Consider the following 23,785-nt stretch of genomic DNA (forward strand, 5'->3'; position numbering starts at 1 on the left):
AACAGTAATATTGAAGTGTTAATAAAGAGAAAAAGTACAATATAAATGCACCTCATATTACCACGCATATGATCAAGAATTTACTTTTACACTTTTTTTTTTTTTTTGCTTTTTTAGGGTCAAACTTGTGGCATATGGACGTTCCCAGGCTAAGGATCAAATTGGAGCTGCAGCTGCAGGCCTACACCACAGCCACAACAACATGGGATCTGAGCCTTGTCTGTGACCTACACCACAGCTCATGGCAATGAGGGATCCTTAACCCACTGAGTGAGGTCAGGGATTGAACCCACATTCTCATGGATAATAGGTTCGTAACCCACTGAGTCACAATGGGAACTCCACTTTTTTACAAATGTATTTGATCTATATGGTTAAAAGAAAATGCAATGAGTATATTAAAAGTAGAGATTTTATAAAATTAAATAATTCCAGGCTTCCCCTGGTGGCTCAACAGGTTAGGGATCCAGCATTGTCACTGTTGTGGCTCTGGTTATTGCAGTGGTACAGGTTCGATCCCTGGCCCAGGAACTTCTGCATACCACAGGCATGACCAAAAAAAAAAAAAAAAAACTAAGTTAATTCTACAAAGTAATATCAAAATGATCAGAACTTGCTTTTGTGGTATAAACAATACCCTTAACAAATTAAAAGGAAAAAACAAACCATTTAAATTCAGATTTTACTAAAAAGTTCACTTTGTAGGGTGTTCCTGCTGTGGTTCAATAAGTTATGAACCCAACTAGTATCCCTTAGGACACAGGTTCAATCCCTGGCCTCACTCAGTGGATTAAGGATCCAGCCTTGCCCTGAGCTGTAGTCTAAGTCTCAGACACAGCTCAGATCCCGAGTTGCTGGGCTGTGGGGTAGGCCGGAAGCTACAGCTCTGATTTGACCCCTAGCCTGGGAACTTCCATATGCCGTAAGTGCGGCCCTAAAAAGTAAAAAATAAAAAAAAAAAAGTTCACTTTGTGGCTTGACTTGACTTGTGTCACACCCCTAGAAAGGGTCCCATTTGTCCAGGACAATTCTGTTTATTCTCTTTTCCCCGTGTTAACTTTTTTTTTATATTTCTGCTTGATTGATTCTGCTTCTTTTTAGGGCTGCACCCACCCATATGGAGGTTTCCAGGGTAGGTGTCAAAACAGAGCTAGAGGTGCCAGCCTATGCCACAGCAATGCAGGATCTAAGCCGTGTGTCTGCAACCTACACCACAGCTCACGGCAATACTTTAACCCACTAAGCAAGGCCAGGAATAGAACCCACAACCTCATGGTTCCTAGTCGGATTTGTTTCCGCTGTGCGCCATGTTGGGAACTCCTCCCCTGTGTTAATTATTACTAATGTTTCTTTACATTCTCAAAAGAGTCTGGCTGAACAATCAATTATATGGTTACCCCACTAATAGGCAATCAGTACTTTCTAGCAAAAGGGAAAACATTGTATTATACCATTGTATAGCACTAAAATAATTAATTTATGCCTCTCATTAGTTACATTTACATTATTACTTCATTAATTTTGTGGTTCATTAAATTCCATTACCTAAATTCAGAGTTACAACAGCCAACTTTTATGTTTCCACATCATTTAAAAATAGGGTTTCTTGGAGTTCCCATGTGGCCTAGAAGGATTCAGCATTGTCCCTGCTGTGGTTTGGTTTCAAGCCCTGGCTGGGGAGCGTCAATGTGCCATGGTGCAGCCAAAAGCAAACGAACGAACAAACAAAAACAAGTTTCCTGAGAAGTCGAACATCATCATTTTATACAACAGCCATTTAAAAACTACCAGACTTGATGCTTCTACATTTTTTTTAGTGCTTACTTTCACGCCTATGATTTACTCTTCTTTATCCTTATGGCTTTTGTTCACTTGGTAAACTTATTAGTATACAATTAAAACCAGACAGTCAAAAATAAATGAAAGCGACAAATTTAAAACCTGTTGACTCCTGTATGAACCTGGGGAAAAAAGCAACTATGTGTAGATTTCACTTATCCCAACTGAGCCCAGCTTTCTCCCCCTTAAATAAGAGTCCTCCCAAGCAGAGGTCAAAGCTGAGGTATTAAACAACCATAATTTTAAATGTATGCAGGGAGCTCCCTGGTGGTCTGGGAACTAAGACCCCACATCAAGCCACTGTATGCCATAACCAAAAAATTAATCAATAATCCCTGAGAAATTCCATAACGTTAAAAATACTCAAAGTACGTGGAAACAACCAAAACTCTCATACTCTGCTTGTGTAGAGAATGGTATAACCATTTTGGAAACAATATGGCATTTTCTGATAAAATAAATAAGCATACACCTCCCCTACTGTGCAGCAATTCCATTCCTAGACATTTTATCCAAGAGATATGAAAACAAACCTACGGTCAAAGACTTAGAATCATAGCAGCTTTAGTGGGGTTTTTTGGCCACACCCATCACAAGCCACGTCACAGTTCCCAGGCCAGGGATCAAACCTGCACCTCACAAGTGACCTGAGCCACTGCAATGACACTGCCAGATCCTTAACCCGCTGCACCACAAGAGAACTCCTCAAAGCAGCTTTATTTGTAATAGCCAAAGAGTACTGATAAACACACGATGGCATATGCATACGATGAAATACTACTCAGTAATAAAAAGAAGCACACTGGGATTTCTCCTGTGGTACAGCAGTGAAGGATCTGGTGGTGGTGTCACTGCACTGGCTTGGGTTGCTGCTGTGGTGTGGGTTCAATCCATGGCCAAGGAATTTCCACATGCGACGGGCACAGCAAAAAAAAAAAAAAAAAAAAAGGAAAAAAAACACTATGGGAAATAGCTGAATCTGAGATATTATGTGAGGTCAAAAAAAAGCAGACCTCTAAGCACACAACTGCATGATTTCACTTATTTGTATACAATAAGGTATCCACAACTTGTTCTTTCTACAATAGGTGGAGGAAGGTCTGGGGTGACAGAAATGTTCTCTACCCTGACAGGAGTGTAGGAGACAAGGTGCTTTTGTCAGAATTCTTGGTCAGACTTATTATGCACGTTACTATATGCTAATCAGACCTCTCTTTTTTTTTTTTTTGGTCTTTTTGTCTTTTTAGGGCCGGACTCAGGGCATATGGAGGTTCCCAGGCTAGGGGCCTAATCAAAGCTGCAGCTGCCGGCCTACACCACAGCCGCAGCAACTCAGTATCCGAGCCACGTTGGCAAAGAGGACCTCTAAAGTTTCATATATTTTTATTTTATTTTTTATGGAGCTGCACCCATAGCATATGGAGGTTCCAGGCTAGGGGGTCTACTCAGAGATGTAGCTGCTGGCCTACACCACAGCCACAGCAACCCCAGATCCTTAACCCAATGAGCGAGACCAGGGATCGAACCTGCAACCTCATGGTTACTAGTCGGGTTTGTTAACCACTGAGCCATGATGGTAACTCCAAGGTAGGAATTCTATTATCCTAACTGGACACAGACATCTGAAGCTGGGGACAAAACTGTTCTCAATCTGGCACCTTCCAAAGAAGAAACGACTGAGATGCCAGCCCCTGCAGGTTTTACTCCAAGGCAGCTGAGTGAGCGCTGGGGCCAGTCACCTGCACCCAGCCCCACAGGCCTCAGTGAGGGAGGGTGGGCCTGGAGGGACGTTGCCTCTCAGGGTGAACCCTCCCGCTTCCTCCTGCCCCAAAGGGAGGGAAGCGACCTAGGACGACCTCTCACCACCACAGAAAGGCAGTCAGCCACACCCTATCTCTGGGCTCCCTGCAAGCAGACTTATCTCACCCCTATCCTACCCTACAACAGCCCTGGCTCCCACTGGGTACAGCCTGGACCCAGGAGGTTCCTGAGGCTCAATGACACCAGGAAGACAGCTAGCCTGGGGGTCTTGCTGGTGACCCCAACTGGGTAAGGGATACTAGGTATGGGACAGACCACTAGATCACTGAGGGTCTTATACACAAGCTCCAAAACACTCTTAAAAGTCCATTAGAGGTAGTAACTGGAGAAAAACCAAAGCTAAATAGTTTCAAATTTACACTTCACCCAGCTCAGACTATCCAATCTTCAAGCTATTCATTATATAAAAATGTTAAGTTAAAAATACTTATTTTTACCAAATAGGCCATGGTGATACTGTTCACAGGCAGTGAAAAGTCAAGGTTTTCACTACAAATAATTATAAACTTATAAAGCATCAAGAAGTCTATAAACATTTCCTTCTTCATGTCTTACAGAAAAATCAGAGCAGTGGGGGGAAAAGGGAATTTATTATTTAGAACACAAATTTTGCAAAGGAATAGCAGAAAATACAAAACACACATTCATTCATTCTCTAAAGTTAACACTGCTAATTACCGGATCATTTTTCTTTTGTAAAAATCAGAAGGAAATACAAACTCTACACAACAGCAAAACAGTTGAAAAGCTCCCATCACAGGTAGCAAACACACAAACCAAAGACTTAAACTTCGAATTTATATTTTTTTTTCCAACAAGTCAAAAAGCAAACAATACATATTTCAAAGACTCACTGCAGGGTGTGCAGCACATGAGGCCTTTGAGGAAAGAATGCAATGTAGAAAAAAAATTCCCAATCTGAACATAATTTTGAGTAAAAATAAAAAGTCAGAAACTTGAGAAAGACCCAAGAATAAAACACAATAGGGCCTGTTGCCAACGAAACTAGAAAACATTCAAGAATCAGCCTTTTCTACCTATTTAATGGATGAAGATATTGAGGCCTGGGACACGTACATGGTGAGTCAACCGTCACTGGCCAAGATCGATATGCACTTAATACAACCAGTTTAGAAACCCGGTAAAACACACAGTGGGTTAGTCACACGTTACACCGAGATACACTGCTTGCTCTTCCCGCACGCCCCTCCAATTCCTCATCTTTTCTCCTCTCTATCTGGAATGTTCTCCAGCCCCATCACCACCTTCTGAAATCCTACCAGTCAGTCCTTTAAGGCTCATTCCAAAGGCAACTTCCTCCACTCTCCACAGCCTTTCTCAATCATTCCAGCTAGAAGAAACATAGTCTAAAGTCCCGCAGTGAACTTTCTCTGCCAGATTCTGAATGTTCAGAATCTGTCATTTGTACTCATTTCTTCTCCTCTACTGAACTGCAAATATTTTGACAGCAACAATCTTATCAGTCTTTCCCCCCAATCCTCCAGAAAATCAAGCGTCAATAAATGCATACAAAATAAATAAAAAGTGAGGGACTGTTTCAGTTAGAAATTATCATAATCATTTATTTTGATATCAGTATTATAAAATAAAATGCTTACTCTAAAGTGACAATAAATATTAACAGAAAAAGTATGTAATTTACAGCACTGACCCTTGGTGGCCCAATAATCATGCCTGTCCACCTTGTAAGTGTCATGTCTTCGTCATCTTCAAGGCCCCAGCTAACCGTACCATCGCCTACTCCTTTTTGTCCTTCTTCAAGTTCTTCCAACAAGCGAAAATTACGAGGAACTTTAACTCCTATACAAAAGAATGTCAATGTAAATGTAAAAAGCTCATAATTATAAGGACTACACATATTCAAATTCAGCTTTTCCCGAATTAACCTTTATAAATTATTACCCAAAAGACAAAATTCCCTTTAAAAAGCATTCTGTCCCAGAAAATGCTGAATCTAAAAACCTTTCAAAATGTAAACACTAGAGAAAGCATGTACCAAACATTGACAGCAGTACAAAACCAGTACCTCAACTCCTAATCATTCCGTTTTATACGGACATAAATCACCCTAAGGGAATCATTCTAAGTGATTATTTTTCATAACGGAGGTTCTGTTCCTAGTCAAGAATGCTGCATCAAATAAATGGGCAGGACCAGAAAGTTCAAAAAAGCTTCATTTCATTAACATATGCTCTCCAATGACCTTTAAAGAATACAGCTATGTTCCATCTGTAAAAGTGTACTAGAGGGACCCTGCTAGAATGCAGACCCCACCCTGGGCCCCCCACGGGCTCCTTCCTGCAGACATGCCTACTGACCACAAGGGCCTGCCTCCCCCGTCAGCAGGTACAAGACTGAAGAGCCCATTTCCTGGAAGACCTAACCTCCTGGTGGAAGACATGCCTTTCACCTCCTGGCCCAACCCCACGACGTTTTCACAACCCGGCATTCTGAACCCTTTAGCTCTATTTCTAAAATCTTAACACAGAATCTTCCTCTCTACCTAGAGATCCCCGCCTTTCAGGGTCTCACTGACCCTGGTCTTTGCCACCACTCTGATCTCCAACCCCTGGAACCAACCAAGATTCCTGGGCTTTATCACAACCTGTCCCAGACTTTACTGGCCTGACCTCTCCAAAGCATGGACCCTGCAGCCCTCTGGTTCTCAACAGCACCTAGCAAGAGACATCCTCCACCCCACTGCACAAGTCTTGAAACCCCAGAACCTCCTCTCTGACTCTGGAGCACTTCTCCCTCTCCTGCCAATCCAAGCACACACACAGGTACCAGGCAGGAAAAGGGGACATCTCTTTTAAAGCAACTGTCATTTTGTATAGCTTTTCTCTTTTCCTGAAACTAAGACATCTCTTTCGGTTATCAATTCGGAGTAATCCTTTTGAACATATAATGAAAAGCCACTAAGTGCCATAACTTAAAAACACTAGCCATGGAGTTCCCATCGTGGTTCAGTGATTAACAAACCCAACTAGGAACCATGAGGTTGCGGGTTCAATCCCTGGCCTTGCTCGGTGGGGTAAGGATCCATAGTTGCCGTGAGCTGTGGTGTAGGTTGCAGACGCGGCTCGGATCCTGCATTGCTGTGGCTCTGGCAAAGGCTAGCAGCTACAGTTCCGATTAGACCCCTAGCCTGGGAACCTCCATATGCCACGGAGCAGCCGTAGAAAAGGCAAAACAAACAAACAAACAAATAAACCAAACACACACTAGCCACTTTATGTGTTGTGCTTCATAAAAAACTGGAAAACCTTGGGCCACAGAAACACGAAGCTGTTATAACCACAAAAACAAGAGTAGTCATTACTAGAGTTCCCACTGTGGCTCAGTGTTAACGAACCCAACTAATATCTAGGAGGATTCAGGTTTGATCCCTGACCTCACTCAGTGGGTTGGGGATCCGGCATTGCCGTGAGCTGTGGTGTACGTTGCAGATGGGGCTTGGATCCTGCATTGCTATGGCTGTGGTGTAGGCTGGCAGCTGCAGCTCTGATTTGACTCCTAGCCTGGGAATTTCCATATGCTAAATTTTTTGGCCCTAAGTCGTTATCACAACTACAATAATTACTAAAAACCATTTGCTTAGTGTATAATAATTATTAATAACCATTTGCCTAGTGTGCTATTTTAAATAAATTATCCCATTTGATCCCAAAAGCACTCATTTTACAGTTGAGGAAACCGAAGTTTGAAGAAGCTGAGTGACCAACCCAAGGTCACACAGTCCTAAGTGGCAGATCCGGTATTAAAACCCAGTCTCTTCACTGAGGTCACTCTCTTAACCATGAAGTCACATAGCAAGCCACCCAGGCAGCACCCTGTGCACAGGCCAGGGATCAGACTGCCCACAGCTAGCTCCCAGTGCTGCCGCCTTCCAGACAGGGGGCCCAGCACTGTTTTCTCATCCATAAATGTGAGAAGAGACCACAGCAGTTTCTACCTCACAGGCTCACCGTGAAAAGTCAACACAGTAAGGTTAAACTGAATGTTGAATATGATTTTAGTGCTCATGTTAAGTTACAAAACACTTCTATTCATCCCCAGCTACCTCTGGTGAGAGCTAAAGCTCTCTGAAGGCTGGCCCCGGAACAGTTACCCTGGGCTGGAGTCTCTACCCATGTAACAAGACGACTGCTCTTCTCCTGGGGCCGTACCGTCATGATCTCCACAAGATACTGCTATTGACCTGCTCTTTGAAGTAATCTTAAAGAAGCCTGATTACCTCTTACCATTCTGAAGTCATTCCCTAAGTAAAATTCTAAATTTGTGTCATTTCGTAGCCTCCTTTTTTATAAACAATTCAGTCAGGTGATCTTTATAAGCATCCAAAACTACAAAGTAAACAATGTAAAATTAATGTTTCTTTTTACATAAGTGCCTTAAAAGCAATAAATTTAGTGGCTGCTAAACTTTTCACCATATCTCTATGCAGCATTCTGGAGAAATAGTTCAAAGATTAATGGATCGATTACTGGCAATGTCAAAATTGAAAAGGTTATAGCAGCTAGGACTATTTTGTTTTCAAAGTATAAGACTCAAAACAAACAAAACCCAGTGAGCTGTATTTTCAAGCTCAGGGCTAGAGTTTTCTGTTTTATTTCGCCCAACCACTAGCGTCTGCAAAGAGAAGGAGCCACAAGGGGGATGGTGGTCTATGAAAAAGCTACAGCAGGCACATAGGTGGTCCTTTGAATCTCTTACCACCTCCAAGCCTTTTTCTAGAGTTCTGCTTGCTTTTCCCTGTATCATGTTTGTGTTGTTGTTGTTGAAAAGCAGCCCATACACCCACCCCTTTCAAGCTGAAACTCTTTTACAACGCCATCAATTTTTCAGTCCAGAAGAATCCCAGAGATCATCCAGTACAAAACCTAACATTTTAGGCTTTCCCCATAGTACAGTGGGTTAAGTATCTGGCACTGTCACTGTGGTAGCTCTGGTTACAGCTGTGGCATGGATTCAATCCCTGGCCCAGGAAGTTCCACAAGCCGTGGGTGTGGGAAAAAAAAAACAAACCCTAAAAACTGGATTAGTCTCCAGGTGTCCACTAATCTAGTCTCCTTATTACATGATGATGAACTTCCATTTATGAGGCAAAACCCTGAATAGACAACCTAAAAAATATGCTTCCAGTTTTTAGTATGAAGGGTATCAGATTCCTAACCATGTGCCTTTGATTTTCAAAATACCAAAAGTAAAGGCATAAAGACAACAAAAACTAGAATGAGTCTTGAAATGCTGTGTATCAGGAACAAGGATTCCCCAATTTTAACTCATAAAATTTAACCTTTTTCAGTTACAGGGAAAAAAGCATAAATAAGACCTTAAATAGTAATAAATCTGTCAATCTACCCATACAAACATAAGAAATGACAGCAAAGCAAATTCATTATCAGTTTACAACTAACCATCTAAATTAAGTAAGTTCTGAAATAACGCTTAAATTTTTTTTAGGGCCTCACTGGCCATATACAGAAGATCCCGGGCTAGGGGTCGAATTGGAGCTGCAGCTGCCTGCCAGATCCGAACCTCCTCTGTGACCTATGCTGCACCCTGCAGCAACACTGGATCCATAACCCACTGATCGAGGTCAGGGATCAAACCTGTGTCCGCACGGATCCTAGTCAGGTTCTTAACCCACTGAGCCACAACGAGACTGCACTTTCTTTTTTAATGAACGTACTTCTATGTGAAACACAGTCAAGTACCATATCTACCTGCTGGGTATGAGTATTCATCTTTGGGGGTGGGGCAGGGTCACTGGACACTCTTCCAACCCAGCTGACCAGGGGACCCACCATCTACTCAAAATTAACTTGCCCAGAGGAATGCCATGAACCCGCTCTCCAACCCCACTTCAGCGGGAACTCACGAACATACAAGTGCGCTCCACGCCCCCTTCCCTCACTACTCTACCTGCCCTAAGCAGCTGTGGGTTAAGGAAAAGTGTGTCTGGGGCACCCAGCTTACCTGCCCTGCAGAGTTCTCTCAGGCACAGGGGTTTCTGCCACCAGGCAACAAGCTGAGGGGCACACGGTTAGGACGGAGCTCTCAGAAAGTCCCCTGTTAACTTCAGTGCTGGCTCCTGTCCACCTGGTGAATTCTGAGTCCCCTCGAACCCCCAACAGGCTGACTGAGTGAAAACTGACTTTTACTGAGCACCTATGTGACAGACATGTGCAGACAGGCAGAAGCATCATGTTCTACTCTGCAAGTTGTTTTAACACCACCATTTCACTAAATAAGAAAATTCAGGTTTAAATTACAAGGTTGAACCTTATGAATGAAACTGTTGGTATTCAGGCATCTTTTTAACCAACAGAAAAGAGATTTCATAAGGTTCAACCTAACATGGAGTAAGTGGATTAGGTGAGATGAATAGGGTTTCAAAACCCAAGCTCACGTCCCTCGCTCCTGCTCAAATGCCCTGAGCCCTGCAGATCTGATGGGGATGAGGGACACATAGTGACCAACTGAGGGGAGCAGTTCTGACAAAACACATCCAGCTCTGCACCCTTTAAAAAAAGAAACTTTCTATAGATCACATACTTGGGTTGTGCTCACAGCAAAATACTACTACCCAGGCAAAGAATATAACCATCATTTTATATTTTTCAAAGTACTTTCCCATACAGCCATGTTATCTGAATAAAGGAAAAATCTTTTAAGGTACGATGGGCAGATATATCTATGTTTTACAAAGATAAGGGCATGAACTAACTCACTCAAGATCATGGCAAGCTAATAGCTAAGTCAAAAGTGTCATTCATATTTCTTGACATGAGTATAACTCTGTTACTGTATACTGCATACTCCAGAAAACAAAGCAGGGAGACCATAGAACATGTACAACCTAAAATACATATTTTTCAAAACACACTCATTGCTGACATTCACTATATAAACAAAAACATTATAAAGAAAGTCCCAAAACTTAAATCCAAAAAACAAGAACATCCATTCACTTTTACGTTAATCCATCCATTTACTCAATAACCCTCTGATGACTACTCGCTGCTGTTACTCTGCAGGCACCTGATAAAAACTCTCTTTGCCCTAAGCAGCTCACCTGAGAGGAGGCCAATACAGAGACAGCACAACACAAAGAAAAAAATCCTCTGGGGGGACCTAGAAAGGACAACCAACCCCAAAAGAAGGACAAGGAAGAACTCCTTGAGGAAGAAACTCCCCAGGTACAACCTAAAAGAAACCACGCAGATGAGAACTGCGTAAAAATATTCAAGATGTCAGGGTGGAAAAACATAAGCAAAGAATGTCAAAAAACTGAATAAACAGAGCAATCTGCATGCATGAGAAACTCACAGCAAAGATGGTAAGTTCTCCTCAAAATAATCTTCGGACTTTCAATTTAAACGGAAATTCTAGGGAGTTCCCTGGCAGTCTACAGTAATTAGGACTCGGCACTTTCATTCCTGTAGCCTGGGTACAATCCCTGATCTGGGAACTGAGATCCCACATCAAGCCTCAGCATGCTACAGCCAAAAACCAAACAAAAACCCCTGAAATTCCAATGGCATTATTCTCAGAAATGGACAGTCCTAATATTCTTATGGAAAACCTAAGGGGCAAGAATTTAGAGAAGATATTTAAAGAAAAAGAACCACCCCCCCCCCCCAAAAAAAGGAGTTCCCATCGTGGCGCAGTGGTTAACGAATCCGACTAGGAACCATGAGGTTTCGGGTTCGGTCCCTGCCCTTGCTCAGTGGGTTAACGATCCGGCGTTGCCGTGAGCTGTGGTGTAGGTCGCAAACGTGGCTCAGATCCCGAGTTGCTGTGGCTCTGGCGTAGGCCGGTGGCTACGGCTCCGATTCGACCCCTAGCCTGGGAACCTCCCTATGCTGAGGGAGCAGCCTAAGAAATAACAAAAAGACAGGGGAAAAAAAAGAAAACAGAGGGGATACTTTTCCTAGATATTAAGATTTCCTCCTCAGCAAAGAACGTAGTTAGGATAATGTGAAATTAGTGCAGGAGTCAGTTCTTCACTCTGGAGAAATTCTGTTTGATAACCCTACCTAGGCCCATAAGCCCACTCACTGGCTGCTTCAAAAACCACAGTCACGGGAGCTCCCATCATGGCTCAGCGGTTAACAAATCTGACTAGCATCCATGAGGATGCAGGTTCAATCCCTGGCCTCAATCAGTGGGTTAAGGATCTGGTGTTGCATGGCTGTGTTTAAGCCGGCAGCTGTAAGCTCTGATTAGACCCCTAGCCTGGGAAGTTCCATATGCCTTGGGTGCAGCCCTACTAAGCAAAAAAAACAAACAACTAAGATGGCATCAACTATACAAACTATTACTTTAAGAAATTAAAACACACTACCAATTAAACTATATGACATATATCCATTTCAGATAGTAAAACCTGTCTTAGAATTAATGGAATATGCGGATAAAAAAAATCTGAAAAAATTCTAAATCAAACATTCTACATTTGAAGCATCTGTACTATTTACCTTCAAACACAGATAGAAAAACCTGGATTAGGAGTTCCCATCGTGGCTCAGTGGTTAACGACTCCGACTAGGAACCATGAGGTTGCAGGTTCAGTCCCTGGCCTTGCTCAGTGGGTTAAGGACCCAGCGTTGCCGTGAGCTGTGGTGTAGGTTGCAGATGCAGTTAGATCCCCAGTTGCTGTGGCTGTAGCGCAGGCCAGCGTCTACACCTCCAGTTAGACCCCTAGCCTGGGAACCTCCATATGCCGCGGGTGCGGCCCTAAAAAGACAAAAAGAAAAAAGAAAAAAAAAAAACCTGGATTAGAAAATTTGTGAATTACCTCGAACCCATGGTATGGAGGCTGCAGAGTGTACAGCAGAATACAAACCATGCTGCCAGTACTCTAAAGATTACAACCAAAACCACTCTGCCCCCGGCTACTCCGCAAAAATTACTACAGTCTACGTGCTGCACACTAACTCAGATAAGGAGAAAACAAGCAGTTTCGTGTGTTTACTTAATGAACGTATTTGAACACAAAATATCCTTTTAGTATTGTTTCACTTCAGAAAAGTAAACTAAAAACTTATGAATAAAACATTATAATACATAAAGGGGGAAAACTAGATTTTCTTGAGCCATTTCTCGTGATTAAATCACTCACAGAAAGGGCACCCTAAGAAAATGATGACAACACAAGAGGTACTCAGTAACATTCCATGAGCTTATGGCAGAGGCTCACGTTCACCCTTTCTGGCAACATTTATGGGCTTAAACTCCCACCCTCTGTCAAATGGTAAAACAATCATAACCAGATCATCAGTTAGAACTTAACATACGTCAACGTGATGCTTTTAAAAGAGTCAGTTAGGTGGTAAAACTATGCAAGCCAAACTTTCCATCTTAATAAAGTAGAAATAAGTAGACAAATTGGATTTCATCAAAATTTAAAACTTTTGGGTTTCAAAGGACAAATCAAGAAAGTGAAAAACCTACAAAATGAGAGAAAATACAAAGCATACATTAATAAGGAACTTGTATCTAGACCACATAAAGAAGAAATAGAATATATAAAGAACTCTTACGACTCAACAATAAAAAGACAAACAATGCAATTTTTTTACATGAACAAACCAGATGCTTACATGGGCAATTAATCTACAACAAAGGAGGCAAAAATACAATGGAGAAAAGACAGTCTCTTTAGCAAGCCAGGAGGATTGGGGAAAGTGGACAACTACATGCAAAAGAACCAAACTGGACTACTCTTCCCACACCATTTACAAAAGTAAACTCAGAATTCATTAAAGACTTACAATAAACCTGAAATCTTAAACCTTCCAGAAGAAAACAGTATGCTCTTTGACACTGGTCTTTGCAATAATTTTTTACATCTGTCTCCTCAGGCAAGGGAAACAAAAGCAAAAATAAACAAATGAGACTGTATCAAACTAAATGCTTTTGCACACCAAAGGCAACTATCAACAAAACAAAAAGGCAGCCTAGGAATGGGAGAAGACACCTGTAAACAATAGATCTGACAAGGGGTTAATACCCAAAATACACGAAGAACACAAATAACTCAACGCTCAAAAAAATAAACCTGAAGCCTGATTAAAACAATGGGCAGAGGATCTGAATAGACTTTTCAAAAAAAAGACATTCAGATGGTCAACAGTTAAGTGAAAAGATGCTCAACATCATGCATCATCAGGGAAATGCAAATCAAAACCACAAAGAGCTATATCACCTGACATCTGAGTGGCTGTCATCAAAAACTTAACAAATAAGTCTGCAAGAATGTGGAGAAAAGGGGACCCTTGTGCACTACTGGGGGGAATATAAATTGGTGCAACAACTATATAAAACAGTGTAATTTCCTCAAAAAATTACAAATAAACTAATGCACAATTCAGCAATTCCGCTCCTGGGTATTTATCCAAAGAGAACAAAAACACTATTTCAAAAAGATCCATGCATCCTTTTGTTCATTGCACCATTATGCACAACAGGCAAGATATGAAAGCAACTTAAATGCCCATCGATACATGAATGGATAAAGATGTACACACACACGCAATACTTCTCAGACGTAAAGAAGAATGAAATCTTGCCATCAGCAACAATATGGACGGACCTAGAGAGTATTATGCCAAGTGAGCTAAGTCAGAGAAAGACAAATGTTGTATGCCCACTTATATACAGCAACCAAAGTTTATAAAATACAGGGTGATACAGAAGCAGCATCAAAGAACCTGAAATCAAGAAACTAGCTCTGGACTCAACAGCTGGCTAAATAATCTTGTCAAACTCACTTCATAACTAGATATTCAGTGCTCATCTATAAAATAAACCTGGTCTAGAACCTAAATAATTCATAGTGTACTTATAAATAAATCGACTTTAAATTTCATCCCATTTATTTTAGTCTACATACCTTCCATCATTTTGAAGTTTGGGGTCAAACAGCTCCCCAAATGATTGATAAATGGCTATTTCCACACATGGCAACCTCTGTTTGCCATGGTTTCCATATGCATGACTTCCAGTTCCCATGGTTTAAAGACCAGCCCCCCAACGACACAGTTCAAACTTCAGTCACCACAGTATCCTAACTATGCATGAAGTACGCACTTTGCCACTAGCCCCTCGGTCCACAAGACTGTGCACGTAACATGAGCAATCACAATCATTGGCCATCACTTCCCATTTACAGTGCTTTTAACAGGCTGCTGCACCTCTCTCAGTTCTCAGACAGCAAAGCATGCAGGAGAGCTGCCTCCTGTCCCCCAGTGGTACCCACGTGAGAGTCTATAGCCAAAAAAAAGTTCCCGTTATGGCACAGCAGAAACGAATCCAACTAGGAACAATGAGGTTGCAGGTTCCATCCCTGGCCTCGATCAGTGGGTTAAGGATCCCGCACTGTTGTGAGCTGTGGTGTAGGTCACAGACATGGCTCGGATCTGGCGTTGCCGTGGCCCTGGCATAGGCCGATGGCTGGCAACAGCTCCGATTAGACCCCTAGCCTGGGAACCTCCAAATGCTGTGGGTGCGGTCCTAAAAAGACAAAAGACAAAAAATAAAATAAAATAGCCAACAAAGGCAAAAATGCAGCAAAGAAACAAACACTGGTAACATGGGAAATGAAATTTGAACAGAGAGTCACAGAAGATATTTCTGACCATAGGAACGTTGAAGAGACTCCAGAAGAGCAGGCAGTGGAATGCAGTGAAGGTGAACTTATGCACATAAATGTAGAAAGGAGATGCAGGAAGATGACCACATCCCAGAGGAAGGGAAACTTCACAATTAAGAAACTCTCAGAGATCTACCCTCTAACACTGAAAGCAAAGGAAAGAGTTACCGCTGTGGACCAACGGGATCAGCTGTTGTCTCTGCAGTTCGGGGACCCAGGTTCCATCCCTGGTCTCGGATCTGATTCTTGGCCTGAGAATTCCACAGGCCCTTGGGGCCGCCAAAAAGAGAAAAGAAAGAGGGAAGGAAGGAACGAAGGGGAAGAGAGGAACAAAGGGAGGAAGGAAGAGAAAGAAAGAGGAGCTCCCATCGTGGATCAGCAGAAAGGAATCTGACTAGTAGCCATGAGGACGCAGGTTCGATCCCTGGCCTCCCTCAGTGGATTAAGAATCTGACATTGCTGTAACCCGTGGTGTAGGCCAGCAGCTTCAAGTCTGATTCAACCCCTAGCCTGGGACCCTTCCTATACCACGGGTTCGGCCCTAAAAAGACCAAAAAGAAAAAAAAGGAAAGAAACACAAAGAATAAAATATTGGAAGAAGATCCAAATTAGAGAATGACAATTCAAAGCATAGAAAAGATGCCTGCTCCACATAAATTACAAGATGAGAAGAAAAAGGCAAGCATTGTTCAAACTAGTCTAGACAATTTTATAAAGAGATCAAACACTCTAATTCTTTATTTTTGTTTGTTTTGTTTTCTGGCTACACCCACCGCACGTGGAAGTCCCCAGGGATTGAAACTGCACCGTGGCAGTGCCCTGGGCCACTGCAATGAAAACGCTGGATCCTTTGGATCCTTAATCTACTGCACCACTAGAGAACTCCCATTCTAATTCTTTTTTTTTTTTTTGTCTTTTGTCCTTTTAAGGCCACACTCGCAGCATATGGAGGTTCCCAGGTTAGGGGTCAAATAAGAGCTGTAGCCGCCAGCCTATACCAGAGCCACATCAACACCAGATCCAAGCCTCGTCTGCAACCTACACCACAGCTCACAGCAATCGCAGGATCCTTAACCCACTGAGCAAGGCCAGGGATCGAACCTGCAACCTCATGGTTCCTAGTCAGATTCGTTAACCACTGTGCCCCGACAGGAACTCCCCCATTCTAATTCTTATTCTCACATTTAAATCACAGTGTACTAACAAATGTTAGTTTTACTTTTTAAAAAATGTTTTAGTGAACATTTTCAAAGGTCACAGAATGATCCTAATTTTTCACACTTAGTAAGACTGTTTGGGACAGTTTCAGTCTGCCACCCCAACTACTCTGCAAAGGGAGGGCTGCTCCACAGTAAGCAGTACCTGACGTTATCAAGAGCAAACATGCATCAGGAGCATCCAGGTTCATAACTAACAGACAAATCTACCAGGCCAGTTATTACTCTCAAGAGGGAAATACCTTAGACTACAACAGTTCAGCTCCTATATTGTTTAGTTTCCAAATTCTACGGTTTATACATGCAAATCTCTTTTACTGCTCCCACGTTCTGCCATATCCACACAACTTCATCTTTAATATGGGGAAAACAACCTCATATTGTCCAACCTTTTCATAGACGGGGAGGTGGAAAGCAAGGCTTAAGAGACTCAGGAGCACATCTAGCATGCAAAGCAATCTAGGAGGGCAGCAGGAAAACTGAAACACTGCTAACCCAGTTCTTGCTCCAGGATACATAATGCTGCCCACTTCTGAAAATGGTAATTGGGTTTTACTTTGGTCTTGTTTTCCACTCATGTGGCTTACCATCAAAGAAAAAATATTCCATCTTTTTTTCTGAGCCTCTCACTAAAGACATTTTGCAATCTTCTGCATTCAGAGAAGACAGCTCCATCACACCACTAGTCTAACTACTGATAAATGACAAAAAATATTCAAATGTTTCACATTACAATGTATTCTGGATGGGATCCTCGGACAGAAACAGACATTAGGTAAAAACTAAAGAAACCTGAATACAGTACCAACTTCAGTTAATGATAAGTATGTTGATACTCGTTCATTACTTGGTGATAAATGTACCAGACCATGATGTTAACAGGAGAAATTGGATACGTGTATAGGAATGCCCTGTACCATCCTCACAACTTTTCTGTAAAATTTGAAAGTACTCTAAAATTAAAAATGTACTATTTCTATAAATTATTGCATACACTTTTAATTTTGAATCACAGGTACTAAACATAGTAGTGTATTTCTTTTTCTTTTTTTAAGCTGTGTGCTATGAAATCATACCGACCCCCCAGAAGTGACTCTGCCTCTGGGAACTGGGAATCTAGCCAGTGGGGTTTCCACCACAGCCCATTTCATGAATGGAAGTGTCTGAGAGTCTGAATAAGGATTCTACTAGAAGAGAAGCATGAAAGCCACTCTCAAATCTAAAAGGGAATAAGGGCTCCTGATTTCAGGATTATTCCAAATTCAGAGTTCCTCATGATGAAAAAAGCACTAGGCTGAGAGTAAAAAAACTAGATTCTAATCTGGACTCTATTGATAACCAACTATGTAAAATCTTATATTTCCTTAGGCCTCAGTTTTCTCGTCTACAAAAAAAGAGGATCAAGTAGTATGGCAAAGTATGTTTCAGCTCAGAGGTCTGTTTAATTAGAATCCCCCTCAATTTTTTTTCTAGTAACAGAAAGGATAAAAACATATGACTTAGGCAATGGACATTAAAATACAGTGCTTTAATTGAGGTAAAAAAAATATTTGTCGGATGCCTTTTCTTTTTGGCCTATCAAACAACTATTTTTGTCAAGATTATTTTGGCTCAATTAAAAAACAAGTAGGAGTTCCCACTGTGGTGCAGCGGGTTAAAGATCCATCTTATCTCTGTGGAGGCACCAGTTCAATTCGGCCCAGCACAGTGGATTAAGGATCTGGCACTGCTGAAGCTGTGGCATATGTTGCAGGTGTGGCTCGGATTTGATCTCTGGCCTGGGAATTTCAATATGCCTCAGGAGCAGCCAAAAAAGAAAAGGAAAGAAAAAGAAAAACAAGCAAACATATACAATACCTGATCTAACTAATCTAATTTAAATTTCAAGCTTTACCACATCTACTTCACAGATATAAAGGTACTGTTTCCCTCCCTTACTACCAAGAAGCAAATATGAAAGTGTAACTAAGAGAAAATATAATTTAAAAATAGCTTCAGGAGTTCCTGCTGTGGTGCAGTGGGTTAAGAATCCAACTACATTGGCTCAGGTTGCTGCAGATGCATGGATTCCATCCCCGGCCTGGTGCTGTGGGTTAAAGGATCCATCATTGCCGCAGCTGTGGCACAGGTTGCAGCTGCAGCTCAAGTTCAATTCCTGGCCCAGGTACTTCCATATGCCTCAAGTTCAGCCATAAAAAAAAAAAAAATAGTTCCAATACATAATCCAGAACTTACTTTAGACTCCTCTCCCCCAAGTGGACAACACTGTCACTCTTGTAAAGCACAAAAAAGGATAACTAGAACATAAAATTCACCAGGGCAATTTTTAGCAACAGTTTCAAAACAAATTTCAGTGGTTTAAGAAAACATCAATTAACTACCTAAAATATATTCTTTTTAATTAAGCTAAAGTTTCAAATCTCATAAATCTAAACGGTGTAAATACAGGAATGCTGAAAATACAGACCAGAAAATACACATTCCAATATATAACAAATATGCAAATAATCTCACAGCAATTTCCTTACAACTCCCCCAAATGATTAAATGTGGTTAATAAAAAGTACCTGTCATTAATATAACCATTGGTCTTTTCAAAATATTTCCACACTCTCTCATATGTACAGTGTGTGTGGGAGGGATTGTGTTTAAGTAAAAAATGAAATCCACAAAGTGAAAACTATCAATCGAATGAAAATAAATCATTTTATTACTAAGTTTTCAAGAACCTATAAGTACTAAGCACAACTCATAAACACAGCCCCACTCACAAGCACGCAGGATTTCAAATGGCAAGGGCAGTAATTATAAAGTTTTAACACTAAAATATCACTTTTAAATCACCCATGCTTTATTACTTAGTTCTCATCTCATCTCTCATCAGTCTACTGAAATAGTTCCCCAACACTAAAACTACTAAACATCTTATCCTGACGTCTGCACGTAGTCAAGATGAGACACTAAAAAGACACAACTTCTCACTGAAATGAATGTAGAATGGTATTACCTTGAGAGTACCCATCACAACATACACTGATGCCTTCCACTTTAGTATGTAGACTTGAAAATTCGTTTTATTATATAATGATGACATGAAATGCAAAACTAGTTTGTATTAATGGGTATAATTAGAAAAATTAAAGATCATACGCATTAATATTTTTAAGTAATAAAGCCTAACATTTTGACTTTAACATTTAAGAGTCAAATGTCTAAAACCTTAGTGGTAATACTTAATTTCAAAGTCTGTGCTCATAGAAAACAAAACTGTATTAAGTACAAGAAAGGAGTTGAATAGCTAATCTAAGAAATTGCTTTTTCTTCAGTTAGCGTTCACCTCGCTCCTTGCTTTTACTTAGTTTGGACCACAGTTTTTCACTCAAATCAAAGATAACACACCTGCGGTCAGTTAGGAGACGGCCCCGTCCTCCGCCCACGTCAAGGCGAGTCAGGAATCAGACTCGCTTCAGCCCGGACCCCCAAGCGAGCCCTCCCGCGCCCAGGTGGAGGTAGCCCACCCTGGGTACCCCTCCTCGCTCTCTCAGAGTCCGCGAGCCCCCGCCTGCCTGACCCAGCACCGCCTGCAGGACCCCGGACCAAGCAGGGCCCAGCCCAGCTCCCGGGCGCGCAGCCGACGCGCGGGCACGACCGCCGCCCCGACAGCAGCCCCGACCCTCCCTGCTCCCAGTGCGCTTCACGGGAAACGCAGCCACCGAGGGGCCGCGCTCCTGCTTCTCCCCATGGCCAGGCCGATAGCCGGCAGCAGGCGGAGGCGCAGCTCGGGTCGGGGTGGAAAAGCAAGCGGCCCGGCCGGGAACAGACCTGTGGAGACCGCCATCTTCTCCTGCAGTCCGACGCACCGCCCTCACGCACGCGAACACCGCGCCACTTCCGGGAGCGCCACTGCCCGCCCTGCGGCTTCCGACCACAGGGTCCCGCCCCGCGGCTTCCGGTGCGTCACCACGGACCCGCCCCGCGGTTTCCGGGTTCCCGAGGCGCTGCAACTACTTCGGAGAAATGTGACAGAAGTTGGCGGAACAGTCTCGAGTCGGTCACCGTAAGAGAGAGCGAAGCGCGAGGCGAGAACGCTCCGGGAAGGGCTCGCGCTTCGGAGAACCCCTGCCGGCGTGACGTCACGGGCGTGCGTCGAGCCGGGGGGCGGAGAGCCGCCGAGGGCCCCCTGATGGGGAAGGACGCGGCTCTGAGAGTTGGACGGAGGGCTTGTGGGAGGAAGGCTGGTCCCGAGGGGTCGTTTTCTGTGGAAATAATTCAAGAAGCGGACCGGAACTTTAAAGAACCGTTAAAATTAAGCTACCTTATTCGTATTTTCTTTTGCGATATGAGTGGTGGAGGCAATGATTAAGATCTATGTCCAAGTCTAGAAAATTCTCCCCAAAAGTGTGAAAGAGCTTCCGAGTCACAGAAGAGCCTCGCTGCGAACGTGCCCCCACTGTTGGCGTCGGCCGCGGGGACGCGCACAGACTCGGGTGGTGGCGCCAAGCCGACCCCGCGTAGGACTGCCGGCGACCCCCGAGGGCTGCGAGGCCCCGGGGTGCATGCACCATGCTACCCGCAGAAGGGGCGCGGACGCAGTCCCGCCCCACCCCCCGCGCTGGTATTCCCGACCGGGCGGGGCCGAGGAGCTCGTCCCAAGTCCTGCCTTAGTAGTACTTGCTATGCACAAGGCGAGGTGGTTCCTGTTGGGTGGTGCTGACTGAAAAAAACGCACAGCCTGAAAGCTGAGAGTTAGGTTTTGTTTGGCAGACATTCTGAGGACTTGGAGCGCGGGAGCCAAGACTCAGATCACTGTGAGAGACTGCTTGGAAGTGGGGGGAGTGTACATTACTGTTGAAGAACAGACATCCCAAATTAAAGAATTTCACGCTTTTTTGTCTATGGGAAGGTGCAGAGTCTGGCATTGAAATATTCCTTTGACGAACACCTTAGGTACCTCGTGCCCTTAGTATCCCGTGCCCTCAGGATGCAGCCTTGGCGGTGGCTGCAGCGCTCCCTGAGCTGAATTCCCAATGTGGTGGCCTGATGGCTATGACATCCTTTGTTTACTGATATGGCAGGCAATATTTTTGGCCAAGCCTGCAGCATGTGTGGAAGTTCCCAGGCCAGGAATGAAACCTGCACTGCTGCAGTAACAATGCCACTAGATCCTTAATGCTACGCCACTATTTTCTAGTCAGAGGGGCCACTTCTTTCCACCCTGCACCCTTATTTCTCACCCATCTCTTACACATGACTTAGACTTTGGGAGGAGACAGATCCTGTTCTTAATTTCTCAATGTGCTGTGTCAGCTGCTTTTTCTTCCCAGTTGCTCCCAGCTATGCCTCATAATAGGAAGTGGCACTATAGGGTGCTCTTTTAAGATTTGTTGCACTCTTCTCTGGAAGGAAGCCTCTACAACGGCTTCCAGTGATCCCTTCTGGTGTTGATACCTTGTTTTATAATCCTCTTGCCTTTTGTGGGGCGGGGTTTACTGACCAGCTTCCAATAAACAAAATAAGACAAGTGCAGGAATATCACTTCTGAGATTTTGTTTAGAAAGACTAGGCTGCTGGGAGTTCCTATTGTGGTGCAATGGAAATGAATCTGACTAGGCAGGTTCAATCCCTGGCCTCGCCCAATGGGTTAAGGATCTGGCATTGCCGTGAGCTATAATGTAGGTCACAGACATGGCTCAGATCCCACATTACTGTGGCTGTGTTGTAGGCCAGCAGTTACAGCTCCAATTTGACCCCTATCCTGGGAAACTCTGTATGCTACAGGTGCGGCCCTAAAAAGCAAAAAAAAAAAAAGGACTCCTGGAGTTCCCTAGTGGCTCGGGGGTAAGGATTCAGCCTTGTCACTGCTGTGGCTCAGGTTTAATCCTTGACCTCAGAACTTCTGCATGCTTTAGGCATGGGGGGCCAGAGACCGGATTTCCAACATGCTCTCTCTTGCTCCCTGTGGAGGAAGCCAGCTGTCATCCTGACAGCTGCCTTCTAGAGAAGCCCACATGGCAAGGAGCTAAGATCCTCTGGCCCAAGAACCTTGAGGAAGTGAGGTCTTCGGTTCAACAGCCACAAAGAACTGAACCCTATCAACAAATATGGGGAGTTCCCATCATGGCGCAGTGGTTAACGAATCCCACTACAAACCATGAGGTTGCGGGTTCGATCCCTGCCCTTGCTCAGTGGGTTAACGATCCGGTGTTGCCGTGAGCTGTGGTATAGGTCGCAGACACGGCTCGGATCCTGCGCTGCTGTGGCTCTGGTGTAGGCTGGCAGCTACAGCTCCGATTAGACCCCTAGCCTGGGAAACTCCATATGCCCGCGGGAGTGGCCCAAGAAATGGCAAAAAGACAAAACAAAGCAAATATGGGGGTGAGCTTGCAAGCAGATCCTCCCCGTTGTCTCTTTGGATGACACTGCATCCTGGGCCAGCCCCTTCATTGCCACTCTGCTAGAGACAGAGGAACCAGCTAAAGGTGCCCAGATTCCTGACCCACCAATAATGAGATAATACATGTTTGCTGTTTTAAGCCACTACATTTTGGAATAATTTGTTTTGCAGCAATAGGAAACAAACACACTCTCTCACAGTACCCAAGACATGGAAGCAACCTAAAGTGTCCATCGACAGAGGAATGGATAAAGATGTGGTAAATACATATGATGGATTATTAATCAGCCATAAAAACAAATGGAATTTTGCCTTTGTCAGCAACATGGATGTACCTGAGGGGTATTACGCTAAGTAAGTGAGACAAAGACAGATACTCTGTTTTCACTTATATGTGGAATCTAAAAAAAATCAAACAGGAGTTCCCGTCGTGGCGCAGTGGTTAACGAATCCCACTAGGAACCATGAGGTTGCGGGTTCGGTCCCTGCCCTTGCTCAGTGGGTTAACGATCCGGCGTTGCCGTGAGCTGTGATGTAGGTTGCAGACACGGCTCGGATCCTGCGTTGCTGTGGCTCTGGCGTAGGCCAGTGGCTACAGCTCCAATTCGACCCCTAGCCTGGGAACCTCCATATGCCGCGGGAGCGGCCCAAAGAAATAGCAAAAAGACAAAAAAAAAATTTAAAAAAAAAATAAAATAAAAAATCAAACAAACAAGTGAGTGTAATGAAGCAGAAACAGGTTCACAGATATAGAGAACAGACTAATGGTTATCCGAGGGGAAAAGGAAGAAGGAGGGGCAAGGTAGGGTTAGGTGAGTAAGAGGTGCAAAC

At 43.4% G+C, this 23,785-nt stretch overlaps 1 protein-coding gene across 1 annotated transcript in view; it reads right to left on the reverse strand.

Moving 5' to 3' along the window:
• The window catches only part of UBE2V2 (ubiquitin conjugating enzyme E2 V2), a 30,860-nt gene extending 10,355 nt beyond the window's left edge, over positions 1 to 20,505 (reverse strand). Inside the window, exons 1-2 of the mRNA XM_047783943.1 lie at positions 20,383 to 20,505; positions 5,333 to 5,481 (exon numbers count right to left, since the gene is read on the reverse strand). Of these exons, the coding sequence (XP_047639899.1) occupies positions 5,333 to 5,481; positions 20,383 to 20,398 (165 nt within the window). The 5' untranslated portion in view covers positions 20,399 to 20,505. The remainder of the gene's footprint in view (positions 1 to 5,332; positions 5,482 to 20,382) is intronic.
• Positions 20,506 to 23,785: the final 3,280 nt, after the last annotated feature.

The sequence above is a fragment of the Phacochoerus africanus genome, chromosome 6 (assembly GCF_016906955.1).
Source record: "Phacochoerus africanus isolate WHEZ1 chromosome 6, ROS_Pafr_v1, whole genome shotgun sequence".
In the NCBI taxonomy this organism is placed as follows: Eukaryota; Metazoa; Chordata; class Mammalia; order Artiodactyla; family Suidae; genus Phacochoerus; species Phacochoerus africanus.